Source organism: Nematostella vectensis, chromosome 1, assembly GCF_932526225.1.
Source record: "Nematostella vectensis chromosome 1, jaNemVect1.1, whole genome shotgun sequence".
Classification (NCBI taxonomy): Eukaryota; Metazoa; Cnidaria; class Anthozoa; order Actiniaria; family Edwardsiidae; genus Nematostella; species Nematostella vectensis.
In genome coordinates this window covers 13,965,871-13,979,863 of record NC_064034.1, presented here as the reverse complement: position 1 = coordinate 13,979,863, position 13,993 = coordinate 13,965,871, and the positions used below count along the sequence as shown (strand labels likewise).

The following is a 13,993-nucleotide window of genomic DNA, read 5'->3' as shown; positions in this document are numbered from 1 at the left end:
TCCTTCTTTTCAATGACATTGAGTTCTGCGCCAGTATCAATCCTACATACAGTGAACTGCAACAGTGAACTGCAATTCCGTCGTTACACGGTTGCGGTTTTCTAGCTGGAAGATGCTTTCAATTCCGCTTGGGCTATTTTCATTAGTGCTGGTTTCTGCCACTAGAGTTCCTAAGAAAACTCTTTCATCACAATTTTCATCATCAAGTGAATGGACAGATTTTTTTGGGTGTGAAGCACATGTGCTGAAAATGTCCAGTTTTGTGGCAGGCAAAGCACTCTGAATCAATAGCTGGGCATTTCTGGCCCTTTTTGTGGGGTGTGTTTCCACATCTTTCACATTTATCTGGTGTATGGTGCTGAGCGGATGCGCCCTTTTCATCAACAGGCTTCTTGTTGGATCTATTTACTGGGTGGGTTTTACCTTTTCGTTGCTTTCTAGCTTTCTAGCGTTCATTTGTAGCCGTGTCGCCACCTCAGTGTGGGCGATTTCCCTGGCTCTCTTGAAGGAGAGGGAATTTATTTCGGCGATGCACTTCTTTCGTACCGCGTCGGAGTCGGCTCCAAAAACAAGAGAATCTCGCATTAGCTCATCGTGTAAGTCGGTGGGAAAACCACTATTCTGGATAAGTAGTTTTGCCTCAGTAAGGAATTCGTCTAGCGGCCTGTTGTTTTGTTTCAGGGATCTTAGGTAAAATCGATTTAGTAAGTGGTTGGATTGTGGTTTCACGTGCTCTTCGAAACGCTTCCAATATTCGGCCAATTTGTTCGCCTCCTCTGTGCTCAAATTCCATGTATTAAACAAGTCAAGGCCATAATCTCCCGTCCAGAAGAGTAAATATCTACACTTCTGTTCCTCCGACCTCTGTTTTAGCGGCCCGTCAAATAATAATTCACATTTCTGGCGAAAACGTTTGAACTTCAATTCAATGTCGAGGCTCTTGGTCCAGTCTATTTTGGGAGTTTCAAATCCGATCAAATCGCTCATTTCGCTGGCTTGTACCAAAGGACGATTGGAATAAACTCACGTTTTTCTTTCTCCTTCCAGTCTTTAACTTCTAGAAGATCCCGCTTCTGACACCATGTCGAGTTTCGTGAACTGGAGGGTTTATTATGATACTCGTGCGAATCGTACAAGTTTGTACACAAGTATACAGCTACATGCATAAATTAACATAATGAATAACTATGGCGCGAAAGTCACGCAATACATGTCAGTCACTGGTTGTGTTACAATCTGTACTCTAAAAACATATGTATAAATCGAACAAGCTAAGTGTCATTGATACAGTAGCTAGACTACTACGTATTTCTGTCGTTAAATTCTTACTTACTGTGAGGAATATACGCCTGAATTTATAGAACTTGTAAGTAAGTATTTACGAATTTATCATTTTCATGGCGATTGTCAGTTGAATAAAAGCCATTCAAGCGCCAAAATTCTCCAATCGGAATTCAAGTAGATGGTATTTTAGCCAATCAAAACAAGGATAGATGACATTGATATGATATACTAATGATATACTAAAGCTGGTACGTTTTTTTTTTGTTTGAGCGATTGGTTTTGGGAAAAAGGCGAACAAACGAGCATTATAAAAGCACAACAATAAATGAAAAAAATGTCATATTCAAAATTCAAATCATCATCAAAAACTCACCTTGGCAGTGTTTTTTTTGTCGCTGTATGTTTGTCGCCTAGTGGTTGTGTTCGCTTTTTGTTGTAAACCGTGATCTTTCTGCTAGCAACGAACTCGTTAACACAAGTGAATGATTTTTATAGCTGAAAACAGACATCAATCCAAGGCCTTTTCCTCTCAGGATCTCCTTACATAGATATAGCCGTGGATGAATATAGAATGGTAGTGTAGAGCCTCTCCTCTTAGTCCTATTTTAGCTGCTGCTGCTGCCACGGGCGGGATTTTACATCGTGCTTGTACTTCAGACAAATGTTTTCTCAAAAACTTCAGCCCATTTGAATCTCATCAAATACTATTTTCAAGCTGCCTTTCTTCTATGAACATACGAACTTTGCAGCACAAACCCTCAGCTTTTACAGTAACGTAAGGCCTCCAGACGGGACGAGGCTGTCTGTCAGGAACACATCTCGTGAACTAAGTGTTCTGCTCTTGAAGAAACTTGACAAAGTGCGGAATGAGGTAGAACGGAGGAAATACATAAGGGTTCCTGAAGGCATTTGGGAAAATATTAACTCCCAATGACCCTGGTACACGATAGAGGGAGAAAAACAGAAGCATGCGTCCTGCCGGTTCAGATTGCCGGTTAGACGGGATAGCCATTAGGTCAGCTGAATGTGGACCAAAGCATGTCTGTACTTGAACCCAGGCTTCTTGTGACAGTTTGGCGTCAACCCGGGCAAGCTCACGGAAAGGTGCGTCAGCGGCGTTCGGAGAAGGCGGGACAAAAATAAGCCAGATTTGCATACCATATTGGCTGATGACCATAAACAGCCTTTTAAAAGCTTGGTTGTGTGACTTGCTACCCTGCTTATTCCAGGCGACCATCAGCACCTGACTGTCTGTGAAAACGTCGACGCGGCAACCCTTTGCGAGATCTGAAAAGGCTTCTAACGCGTTAACCAGGGCTAGGGTTTCCTTAACGTTGATGTGACAGTTCAATTTGTTTTGAGGCCAGTAGTCGCGGATACTGAGAGGCCGGGTACCCGGCTTGAGAACTGCACCCCATGCAAACGAGGAGACCCAGGGGACGACTTCGTTCCAATGCTTTAAAAATAACCATTGCTCGATTTCCTCCCGCAAGGGCCCTTTCACCGGGATAGGCCGTGACGATCTTGTTCCTTTTGCTATTGCGGCGTTGACCTCGTTCGTGAAAAGACGCGCTCCCGGCACTGCCCGCGAGAATGATACAGCCTTTCCTGCAAAACGCTGCAGGGTCTTGATAGTAGTGTTGCTCCCCGCCAAGAGCGACTCTGTAAGCTCGATAAACTTGTGCTTTTCCTCTAATAACTAAAAGCTTTGATTACGTGAGTCGATATAAAACCCCAAATATCGCACACGCTGCTTAGGAATCAGGGAGGACTTTGCCAAGCCAAGGAAATATCCAAGTGATAGAAGAGTGAAGAACACTAAGAAGGCAGCTGCGTTTGCTCGAGCGCGGCCACGTTCAAGGTCAGAACCAAGAGCTACGTAAGCCGAAGGGGTGGATTGAAGAACAAGCTAACCCGTGTGGTGGTCATCAATGTAGAGAGCACATGGTATACCAACAGACCGAAAATAGTGCGAGGCTAGCAATCCAGTTGAGTGATAAATATAGGCTGATGCTTTCCACCCAAAGGGTAAGGTATTTTAGACGTAGTAGTTGCCCTCCCATTCAAACCCCAAAAAGTGTCTGCTCTCTGGCGACAAAAGGATGTGATGGTATCCTGACTTATCGTCACAGACTGTTTGAAACTAGTTCTTACTAACGTAAAACTGAAGTGAGGACAAGTTATCAAGTTTGAAGGGACAGTCTTGAATCCATAGATTCATGGTTTTGTAGGTTCCACTGTCAGGGGCAAAGAGAGATAAGGAGGGGTTACGTGATTCACTCTACCCAAAGGGGAGGCTCCAGACTGCACTCCGGCGCTGATAGATTTGTTTATGGACTCTTCCAAACCCAAGCACGGTCTGTTATTTGGGAATACTCGACGAGGAGGTAAGTCGGAGTAAAAAAATTCACGACCAAACTGCACCGAAGTATGCTGGAAAAAATCTCTGACGTTCACTTTATTTGATATCCAAGAGAGAACTTGACTTGAAAGGCCACCGGGCAATGAGTTCGCAATAAACTGCCAAGCGATTAAGTGCTGATGAAGATTTCCTGACACAAACTGTTTAGGATTTCTAAACGCTAGCATAAAAACATCTGCCAGAGCTTCTCCACGCATAACCGCGTTCACAAAACCGGGGGAAAGGTGGGTATTGTTGCTGCAAAACCCCTGAGCCCCAATAGGTGAACCATCGGCTTGTACCCAAGACATAGATCTACCAGTAACGGTCTTAACATTGGAAGGAGTAAAGGTCAAGTCGGAATAACGTGCTCGCTTGGGTGGATTGTGCTACAAAAGGAGAAATTATGAAAGCGTAAGCGGTACCGAGATGCACCTGGGGGACTGGGCTCAAGGGTTGACCAGCTTAGGTGCGAGCGCGAAGCTGGCTGGGAGTCACTGTGATCTCATCTAAGCTAAAAGGTCAAACCTCGAGCACAGAAGTGGGGTAATGCGCAAGCAAGGAGAAGAAGACGATAAGACTAAGGGATGTCCGAGGTAAAAGTCCCTTGAAATCCGGGTGAAGAGACCGGCCTAAGAGAGCTGTTATTGTACGCGTGTGAATAAAAATGGAAAGACTTACTACATAAATAAATAAAAGCTGTGATAGCTATGTACAAATAGCTTCTCTTTTCCTTATATATGTATGATTTATTATGTTTATGTGTCCAATACTTCATTATAAAGTTGTAACGCACTTACACCTATAAGAATTTTATTTGAAATTAGTTATATTTTGACTTCATGCGATGTGCTGGACCACATCAGGACTTACCCTAAACTTTGCATATATGTATGTATATGTGAGTACTTTTTTTAATGAAACTTGCCTGAGAAGAGAAACACATGAAGTAGAACGGGGAATTTGAAAATAATGAGTAAGTTGGCAATGCCATAATATTGACACTAGAGGCAATCGACCTCGGTTAGCCCTTCCTCGACCCCACTGGCTGGGGTAGGGGCTTAAACGATCCCGGAACTGCGACTGGGATCGCCTCCACGCTCGTGGATGTTATTCAAAGATGTAGTTGCGCAAAATAAATCCACGATTTCTTGGGTCCCGATTATATTTTTTTCATGGCTAGATGAAATAGATTTCTGAGTCGGTAATCCTGTGTTCTGTTGTGAAGACCAGAGTAAGTTTTTACACTTCAATACTCTCTTTTACCAAAAAGGAAAACAGCTTACAGTCAGAGGCCTCAATATCGCAAATGTCTCAGCGTTCTTGCATAATTTTTAATTTTATTTGATCAAATTTGTAGTTGAACAAAGGCTTTGAAAATAAGCGAATTTTGACAATTTGATCAAGCTTTTTGTTTAATTACAATTTAAAACTGTACAAAATTCTGCCAGTATCGCTTGTTGATTAAATAAAAACATGCAAAACTCTCATTTTCTTCTTTTTGACGTTTTTCTTTTTAATAAGTAATTATCATAACAGTCTTATTGCAGTCATGGTGAGGTTTTTTATGCTTGTCGCTTTGCTTGTCACGTAATTAAAATTACGTATGCATGGCAGCAAACAAAATAGTATCACGCGAGCCTAAAAATCGCAATTTAATGCAATAAATGCTATGAAATTATTACCATTAAATTTTAGTATTGCCGACAGTATATTTCTTTTGATTTGAGCGCTCTTTCTTGTTTTTCTGGAGAAAAGTCTTATTGCAGTCATGGCGAGGTATTTTATGCTTGTCGCTTTGTTTGTCACGCTTTACGTATGCATGGCAGCAAACAAAATAGTATCACGCGAGCCTAAAAATCGCAATTTAATGCAATAAATGCTATGAAATTATTACCATTAAATTTTAGTATTGCCGACAGTATATTTCTTTTGATTTGAGCGCTCTTTCTTGTTTTTCTGGAGATTTGAAGGCGTTGTTTGAATGCGGAAAACGCGATACAGTAAAAAGTCGGATTTTATTTGCCCCTAAATTTTATTTCACATATCAAAAGTAGAAATGATGCTCTTTTCGATGAATGCAAACATTTTTGCCAAATCCACATCTCATCGGCGATATTACACAATTATTTCAAGGCTTTTCAAAGTCATCTAAAACATTGAATAAAATAAAATCGCGTAAAATAATAAGGTGCTGACAGAACAGCTTATCTTTCAGCCTGGGAGTTCCTTATTATCTATTTTTTAGGTTCATAGCTGCAGTTGTTTTATTACGCGTTGCGAACCGGTTTTTAGTCTTTTTCTAACAACCACGAAATTGTCTCAAATCCGGGTGCGGGAGACGAAAAATTACTTTTCGGCTTCTATCGCCAAAAATATTTATCCAAATTGCTTCAAACTTTCACAGGATACCATGGTCACCCATACCTATTACCAGTTTAATTTTGAGCTAGGGCACTCAAACTTCATTTTTCCGAGAAATCTCGACGAACTCAGACCGCTGGTCTTAAAGATACAAAAGACAACTTTTTGCGTCATTTTTTTTTCTGATAATGATAGTTGTGATGTAGGGGTTCTTAGCGTACTAGAAAGTGCTCGTTCTGATCTAAAAGCAGGAAACGGATACTGTGAAGGAGGGTGAGGAATACAAGACAGGGGTGGGGGGGGGGGGGGGGGCGGTGCTTGATTTTGACAAGCCACCATACGACTCATGTCTGAGCAAGGAATACAGCTCAAATTGAATTTGTTTTTTTTTAGTGTGCTTGTGCGTGTGCGTGTACACCTGTGCGCTACACCAGAAAGTCTGCGAGGTAGACTCTGGTCCCATAAACACCCTATACGCACTGTTTCCCTTTGTTTTCCTTTTTTTATAAACCATAAATACGTTATTTTAAAAACTTACATTTTTCAACTTTTGTCATCTCATTTTTCATTTTTACTATGACATGTTTTCAAATGAATCTTCCTTCCATATCTATGGAAATTCCTTTCTTGGAATATGATACATATACGAATGGTATCAAAACTTCTAGTTCTAAAATGACCTAATTTTTGTGCATTGGGTTTTAATTGCGTCCTATGCTTGCCAGCAATAAGAGGTCTTCGTCACTACGCAATCATCTTTATCAAACAACACGAGTCTTAAATTCTAAATAGCTTAATGCCATAATTCTACGCACTCCGGATATCACAAAATACGCGGTGTTTGGTTCAGCGTCTATGGTTCTTGGCAGTTTCATGGAAATATCCACATAATAGTCCGAGCCTTCAAAAACTATTTCCTTCTTAACAGGACACAAGTTTGCGACCTCGTACACCAAGGTCAAACCACCGTGACAACGCGTTATCAAGAAAACACAGCCTCCACTGATATCCTTCACTTCTGATTTCGATCCAAAGACATTGGGGGAAATAACTTCGTTCATATATTGTGGTGTATTGCAGGTTCTTGGTTTGTTGGAACAGACACAAAGCTTAAGGTCGGCCTGTTTGTCGGCGCAATTCTTGAATTTCTTGTACAGTGAATGTCTGGAGTAAGATTTCAGCGCCGGGTATACTACGTCACCATGTAAAACTGCGACCTTGAATACTTCGTCCTCGGTCAGCGGTACCGAGGCATGCGCAGTCACGTGAAGGTCGAATGTGGTCACTTTGCTTTTGCCTTCACTTTTTTGTCTGATGGGGGAAAAGGATTTGCCAAGCAGGCGCACGCAGTTTCCCGGGATTGACTGAGCGTCGGATAGACCTGGTGAAAAACGTGAACGAGTCTCTGTCATGAGTTTGTCTTGGGCCACGGGTTAGTCAACAATCCGTCATTGGGGATAGACGGAAACTATCAGTAGAAGGGACCACGGCGTTTTCCGTGTGCCAAAGTTTACTCAACAATCCGTCATTAAGGGATAGACGGAAGCTATCAATTAAAAGGATGGTGCCACGAGTTTTCCGTGGGCCACGGGTTAGTAAACAACCCGCCATTAAAGGACAGAATAAGCTATCAGTTAAAGTGGTAGTGTCACCAGTTTTCCGTGGGCCACGCCGGTTTACTTAACAATCCGTCATACATGATGCATACGAGATATCTTATTTTGGACTTGTTATACTGACCTTTCACGTACTGCTCTTGTATGAGGTCATTGAGCGTGCCTACTGCAAACTCCGCCAGCCATTTGACCCGTGGCGAGTTCTCCTCAGCCGTCTCGTCCCAGCCTTTGCAGCGACAGCGCGCCAACGGCGACAACGGTAGATCAGAGCACGTCCTGTCCGCAGAGATCTTAGCAAATATCCCCGCTTGTTTATAATTACTTGATGGCTTATCAGTACTGTGAAGAGACATCAGCGCTTTATGCAAGTCTAATGTTGTGAAGATCCGTTGTTGGTTCTTTAATAAAGCCTCAACTCTCTGTTTCCCAAGTAAAAAAGCTACGTGATTAGGCAGTACCATAAAAAGGAATGGACTGTATAGCTCGTTTTGGCCTTCGTTGTTTTCTTTTCTGATAACCAGGCTGTAGTAGAAATCCTAAATAAGCAAACCTCCCGCGAGCCGAAGGTTATGGTATTGGTCCGTCACCTGGTCCTAACCTGCTTGAAGCACAATATTTTGTTTCGCTCAAAGCATATTGCTAGAATCCTTAACACAAAAAGTTACCTATTATCGCACTTACAGGTCGAGAAGTTCCGCGAGATTTTACCCGAGGCGGACCTTCTAGCCACGGAAATCCCCCGTCAATTTCTGCCAGAGAGTTGGAGTCTCGTTTGAGCGCTTTGTTGACAGCCGCTTTGACAATGGCTTCTAGAAAAACCTATCAGCGGGCATGGCAGAAATATTTGGAATTTTCACGCCTTTTTTTGTAATACATATTTCTTATCGCTACCGATCAGCGTGAGTAATATAGCACTTTTTGTGGCATATTTATCAGCGCAACAATTTGCTCCCTCTACTATCTCTACCTATATGTCGTGTTTAAGTTAAGTTCACAAACTCGCCAATGATCCTACTAAAACATTCTTAGTCAATAAGATAATTTCGGCCCACAGAAGGCTCTGCTCTCGGCCTGATGTGCGTTTCCCAATTACGCGAGATGTGCTGCATCGTTTGGTCCAAGCGCTCGGCCATACCATTTCCTCACCTTATTTCCGGGTGATGTTTCAGACAATGTTTTTGACCGCTTTTTATGGTTTCTTTCGCGTGGGTGAGCTATCGATCAAGGCCCCGAATCGGGAATCCGCTATACTACGTTACCAATCGGTCACCTTTCTTAAAAATGCTAAGGATATTCAGGCTGTCAAGCTGGTCATAACCGATTACAAACATAACACCGAGCGTAGACCATTTCCCGTAATTATTCAAAAAGGGGATGTTCCGCTCTTTTGTCCGGTAGATTTTCTGCTTAAATTCTTCCGTTTACAAGGCGATCGGCCCGGCCCTCTATTTTGCAACGTAGCTGGGTCTGCCGTACGGACCGATTCATTCACGCGAGAATTGAAGCATGCTCTTGTTTTTTGTGGTCTGGACTGTTCTAGGTATAAATCCCATAGCTTTAGAATCGGAGCCGCAACATGGGCAGCTGAAAAAGGTATGACCGATACACAAATTCGGAGTCTTGGTCGCTGGCGTTCCGACGCATTTAAGATCTGTATTCGCCTTACGTCTATCAGTTTGGGTCTGTCTCACTAGGCTACTATTGTAAAGTGTATGTCAGACAAGCGGCTGCTCTGCACTATAGTCTACCAAAACGATTACTCATTGCTTTCTAACGGCAGGGATGTATGCCAGACAAGAGGCTGCTCTGCATTCCTATATTGCCTGACATATTCAGGGATTTATTGCTTAATCAACTTCTGTTTAATTTGAAGTTGTCCTGCCTAGCGTGCTTGCAGCAGTGGTGGGGCTTGCCACATGGTGTGGCTGCTGGCGTAAATTCGCCCCACCATTTCTCTGTTTTAATTTCAATTGGTGTGATCTCTGAAAAAAATTGTATACTTTTATTAATTAATTGATTGATTAGAAATTAAAGCCACAATTATCCAAAACAATCAGCCCTGTGTCACTTTATGTCGTGTTTACACTGCTCGCACGCTACGCTCGTTTTGGCCTTCGTCTGTGCTTGCGTATGATGTGCGCGTGAGCCCGTGATCCGAAAGCACTATCGTGAGCGTGTTCGGGTCGTTCGCGATTGCGTTAAGAAACTGCGCTAACGGCTCGTCATCGTTAGTGACGCGCGTCCCTGTGGGAGTATGCCCCATGTTGAAGTGCTGGTACGAGATCAGAGGGGCCGCGCTTGCGCCTTATGATGTATTTGTGATGGAAACAAGGGACCCCCCGCATACTGTGACGTCACATTTGAAGTCTGGCGACTCGCTGCTTCTGTTGCTTGAAAACAGCGGTCGGATGTTATCAAAGGTGTGCATGCTGATTCCGTGGAAAAACTCAAAGTCCAGTACAGTTGCCGGAATGGTGTCGTCATAAATAATCTCCCGCATGGCAGACACAGATCTCTTCATCGCCCGGAAAAAGTGCGTCCTTGCAACAGAGTCAACCACGACTATATTAATATTAATTCTCTTTTTCAAAGGGACTGTTGGCTGTATTCGCTTAGGTGGGAACATCAGCACTTGTTGAAACCCATTGCAACGGAGAAACACGAAGGAGAACCCCTCATCCAGAGCCTTTTTTGCCATTTCCTTGACTTTATTGACATCGAAGGGGTTCATATATTGCCAGGAAGCCACCAGACCCGTCTTCGCATCGACCTTTGTGATGGAAACAAGGGACCCCCCGCATACTGTGACGTCACATTTGAAGTGTCCTCACAGGCCCTTAGCACCCCAAAGATCCCCAAGACGGTCAAGTTGTCCTTACTTTTCCTAATTTATACTTTCCATACTTACTTTCCTTATTTATTCTAAACTTGCCACTCTTCCCAGAATTTCCAGAATTGTTTGCCCCACACAACCTCCTACAACCACCCGAAAATGTATTCATGTTATGGTCTGCCCCATTTCAAAACATTGCCGTTGACTTACTCGTGTTCACGGCATTTCGCTGTTTTCTGGTCATTAGAGGCAGATTCGTCAGGTTTCTTGGGAGCTTTCCGAAGTCGAGTGTAGACTTTGCGAGACTTTAACGGGCGCTCGTTCTTTCTGTCCTCAAGATAGCTTACGTCTCGCACTCTAAAATTACATACGGATGCTACCGGGTCGCTTGGCTATGCGGGTTTTTTTTTGGTAAACACTGGTTCTTTGGCGAATGGCCTGTTAGCTGGAGAACTTTTAACATTACATTTTGGGAATTATTCCCTATTGTTCTTGCTGTCGAGATTTGTGGATCTGCGATGCGGAACCGCTGCGTTGTTTTCTTTTCTGATAACCAGGCTGTAGTAGAAATCCTAAATAAGCAAACCTCCCGCGAGCCGAAGGTTATGGTATTGGTCCGTCACCTGGTCCTAACCTGCTTGAAGCACAATATTTTGTTTCGCTCAAAGCATATTGCTGGAATCCTTAACACAAAAAGTTACCTATTATCGCACTTACAGGTCGAGAAGTTCCGCGAGATTTTACCCGAGGCGGACCTTCTAGCCACGGAAATCCCCCGTCAATTTCTGCCAGAGAGTTGGAGTCTCGTTTGAGCGCTTTGTTGACAGCCGCTTTGACAATGGCTTCTAGAAAAACCTATCAGCGGGCATGGCAGAAATATTTGGAATTTTCACGCCTTTTTTTGTAATACATATTTCTTATCGCTACCGATCAGCGTGAGTAATATAGCACTTTTTGTGGCATATTTATCAGCGCAACAATTTGCTCCCTCTACTATCTCTACCTATATGTCGTGTTTAAGTTAAGTTCACAAACTCGCCAATGATCCTACTAAAACATTCTTAGTCAATAAGATAATTTCGGCCCACAGAAGGCTCTGCTCTCGGCCTGATGTGCGTTTCCCAATTACGCGAGATGTGCTGCATCGTTTGGTCCAAGCGCTCGGCCATACCATTTCCTCACCTTATTTCCGGGTGATGTTTCAGACAATGTTTTTGACCGCTTTTTATGGTTTCTTTCGCGTGGGTGAGCTATCGATCAAGGCCCCGAATCGGGAATCCGCTATACTACGTTACCAATCGGTCACCTTTCTTAAAAATGCTAAGGATATTCAGGCTGTCAAGCTGGTCATAACCGATTACAAACATAACACCGAGCGTAGACCATTTCCCGTAATTATTCAAAAAGGGGATGTTCCGCTCTTTTGTCCGGTAGATTTTCTGCTTAAATTCTTCCGTTTACAAGGCGATCGGCCCGGCCCTCTATTTTGCAACGTAGCTGGGTCTGCCGTACGGACCGATTCATTCACGCGAGAATTGAAGCATGCTCTTGTTTTTTGTGGTCTGGACTGTTCTAGGTATAAATCCCATAGCTTTAGAATCGGAGCCGCAACATGGGCAGCTGAAAAAGGTATGACCGATACACAAATTCGGAGTCTTGGTCGCTGGCGTTCCGACGCATTTAAGATCTGTATTCGCCCTACGTCTATCAGTTTGGGTCTGTCTCACTAGGCTACTATTGTAAAGTGTATGTCAGACAAGCGGCTGCTCTGCACTATAGTCTACCAAAACGATTACTCATTGCTTTCTAACGGCAGGGACGTATGCCAGACAAGAGGCTGCTCTGCATTCCTATATTGCCTGACATATTCAGGGATTTATTGCTTAATCAACTTCTGTTTAATTTGAAGTTGTCCTGCCTAGCGTGCTTGCAGCAGTGGTGGGGCTTGCCACATGGTGTGGCTGCTGGCGTAAATTCGCCCCACCATTTCTCTGTTTTAATTTCAATTGGTGTGATCTCTGAAAAAAATTGTATACTTTTATTAATTAATTGATTGATTAGAAATTAAAGCCACAATTATCCAAAACAATCAGCCCTGTGTCACTTTATGTCGTGTTTACACTGCTCGCACGCTACGCTCCCTTGTGTTAGATATTCCCGGCATAAATTCCACATTACCTCAAAAAAGATAATGGGTTTTATGCCGAGACGCGAAGAATATCATAAGAGGTTTATCTGATGGCGGCCTTATGACAAGGGTGATTGATCCTGGCGGTAAAAGGTATGTTGATGGCCCTGTCGTTGACAGGGTATATAAACACTTCTCTGCACCCAAACTGACCTCTTTGCTCGTGTTAAGCGCAGTGATAGAAAAACCTTTTGACCACCCACCGCCGCCCGCATCACCTTCTTTGTCTAGTCTGCTTTTCAATTTAACTATGTTGTTGTTAAGGTGTGGCGTAAATTCGCCCCACCATTTCTCGGTTTTAATTTTAATTGGTGTGATCTCTGAAAAAAATTTGTATACATTTATTAATTGAGTGATTAGAAATTAAAGCCACAATTATCCAAAACAATCAACCCTGTGTCACTTTATATCGTGTTTACACTGCCCGCACGCTACGCTACCTTGTGTCAGATATTCATTACAAGTTCATAGTTTGTTAATTAGTACTTTGATTCCCGGCATAAAATGAATTCCATCAACAGTTTCCACATAGTGGATTCCATTCGACGGGTGAGTAGTATAGAAGTTGGCTTGGTTCTACCGCATTTTCATGAAAATGCGTTGGAACCGCCAACTACTATACTACTATCAGTTGAAAAAAGAATAAGTAGAGTTACAATACATTTTTGCTACACTACGAAAAAAAACCCCTGGAAATCTGTAGCATGGTAACAATATGAAACAGATCAACTCCCAGACCGTGGAAAAAATCGAAGCTCCCAGACCTCGAAAATTTTTGAAAAAGCGAGACGAGTAAAAAAACGTCGAGATTCCGAGACTTTGCTGTGAAATTTCTGCGATACTTTCGAAATTTGGAGATCCTTGCTACCCCTTTCCTTGGCAAAACTGAGCTTGTTCATGTCTGCCCATAATGCTTATGCAATATTCCTCCATGGAAATGAGGCTAATAACTTTAAGATACAAAAACAAGCTGCTAGCCTTCAGCAAGTCCAAAGCAGGGTGCACAGTGGAACTAAATAACTTTACAATTTTCTAAGAATTTTTTTCTCTTGAGTCATTTCTACTTGGATAGCTTGAACTCCCTGCAAACTTGAGAGAGCTTAGAGGGTTCCACTCTCATTGACAATAACATTGTTTTTCCCTGACAGGCTGCACAATACAGTTAAGGCTGAATGTTCCCTTAAAAGTAAACTCCCTGTGGTTGATTTATTATCGTCTCACAAAGAGCCCATCAAAGCGCCACCAGTTTCTCAAGGTTCTCAATACCAAAGATGTGACATAAACGGTCTCCCTCAGTACTGGGACAA

At 42.8% G+C, this 13,993-nt stretch overlaps 1 protein-coding gene and 1 pseudogene across 1 annotated transcript; both read right to left on the bottom strand.

The window, feature by feature from the left end:
- Nucleotides 1–1,979: 1,979 nt before the first annotated feature.
- LOC125560653 lies at nt 1,980–9,968 on the bottom strand (annotated as a pseudogene).
- Nucleotides 9,968–10,454, bottom strand: LOC125561743. The gene has a single exon (XM_048725913.1). The coding sequence runs from the start codon at nt 10,394–10,396 to the stop codon at nt 9,971–9,973; it is 426 nt and encodes a 141-aa protein (XP_048581870.1). The 5' UTR covers nt 10,397–10,454; the 3' UTR covers nt 9,968–9,970.
- Between the last annotated feature and the right edge of the window lie 3,539 nt (nt 10,455–13,993).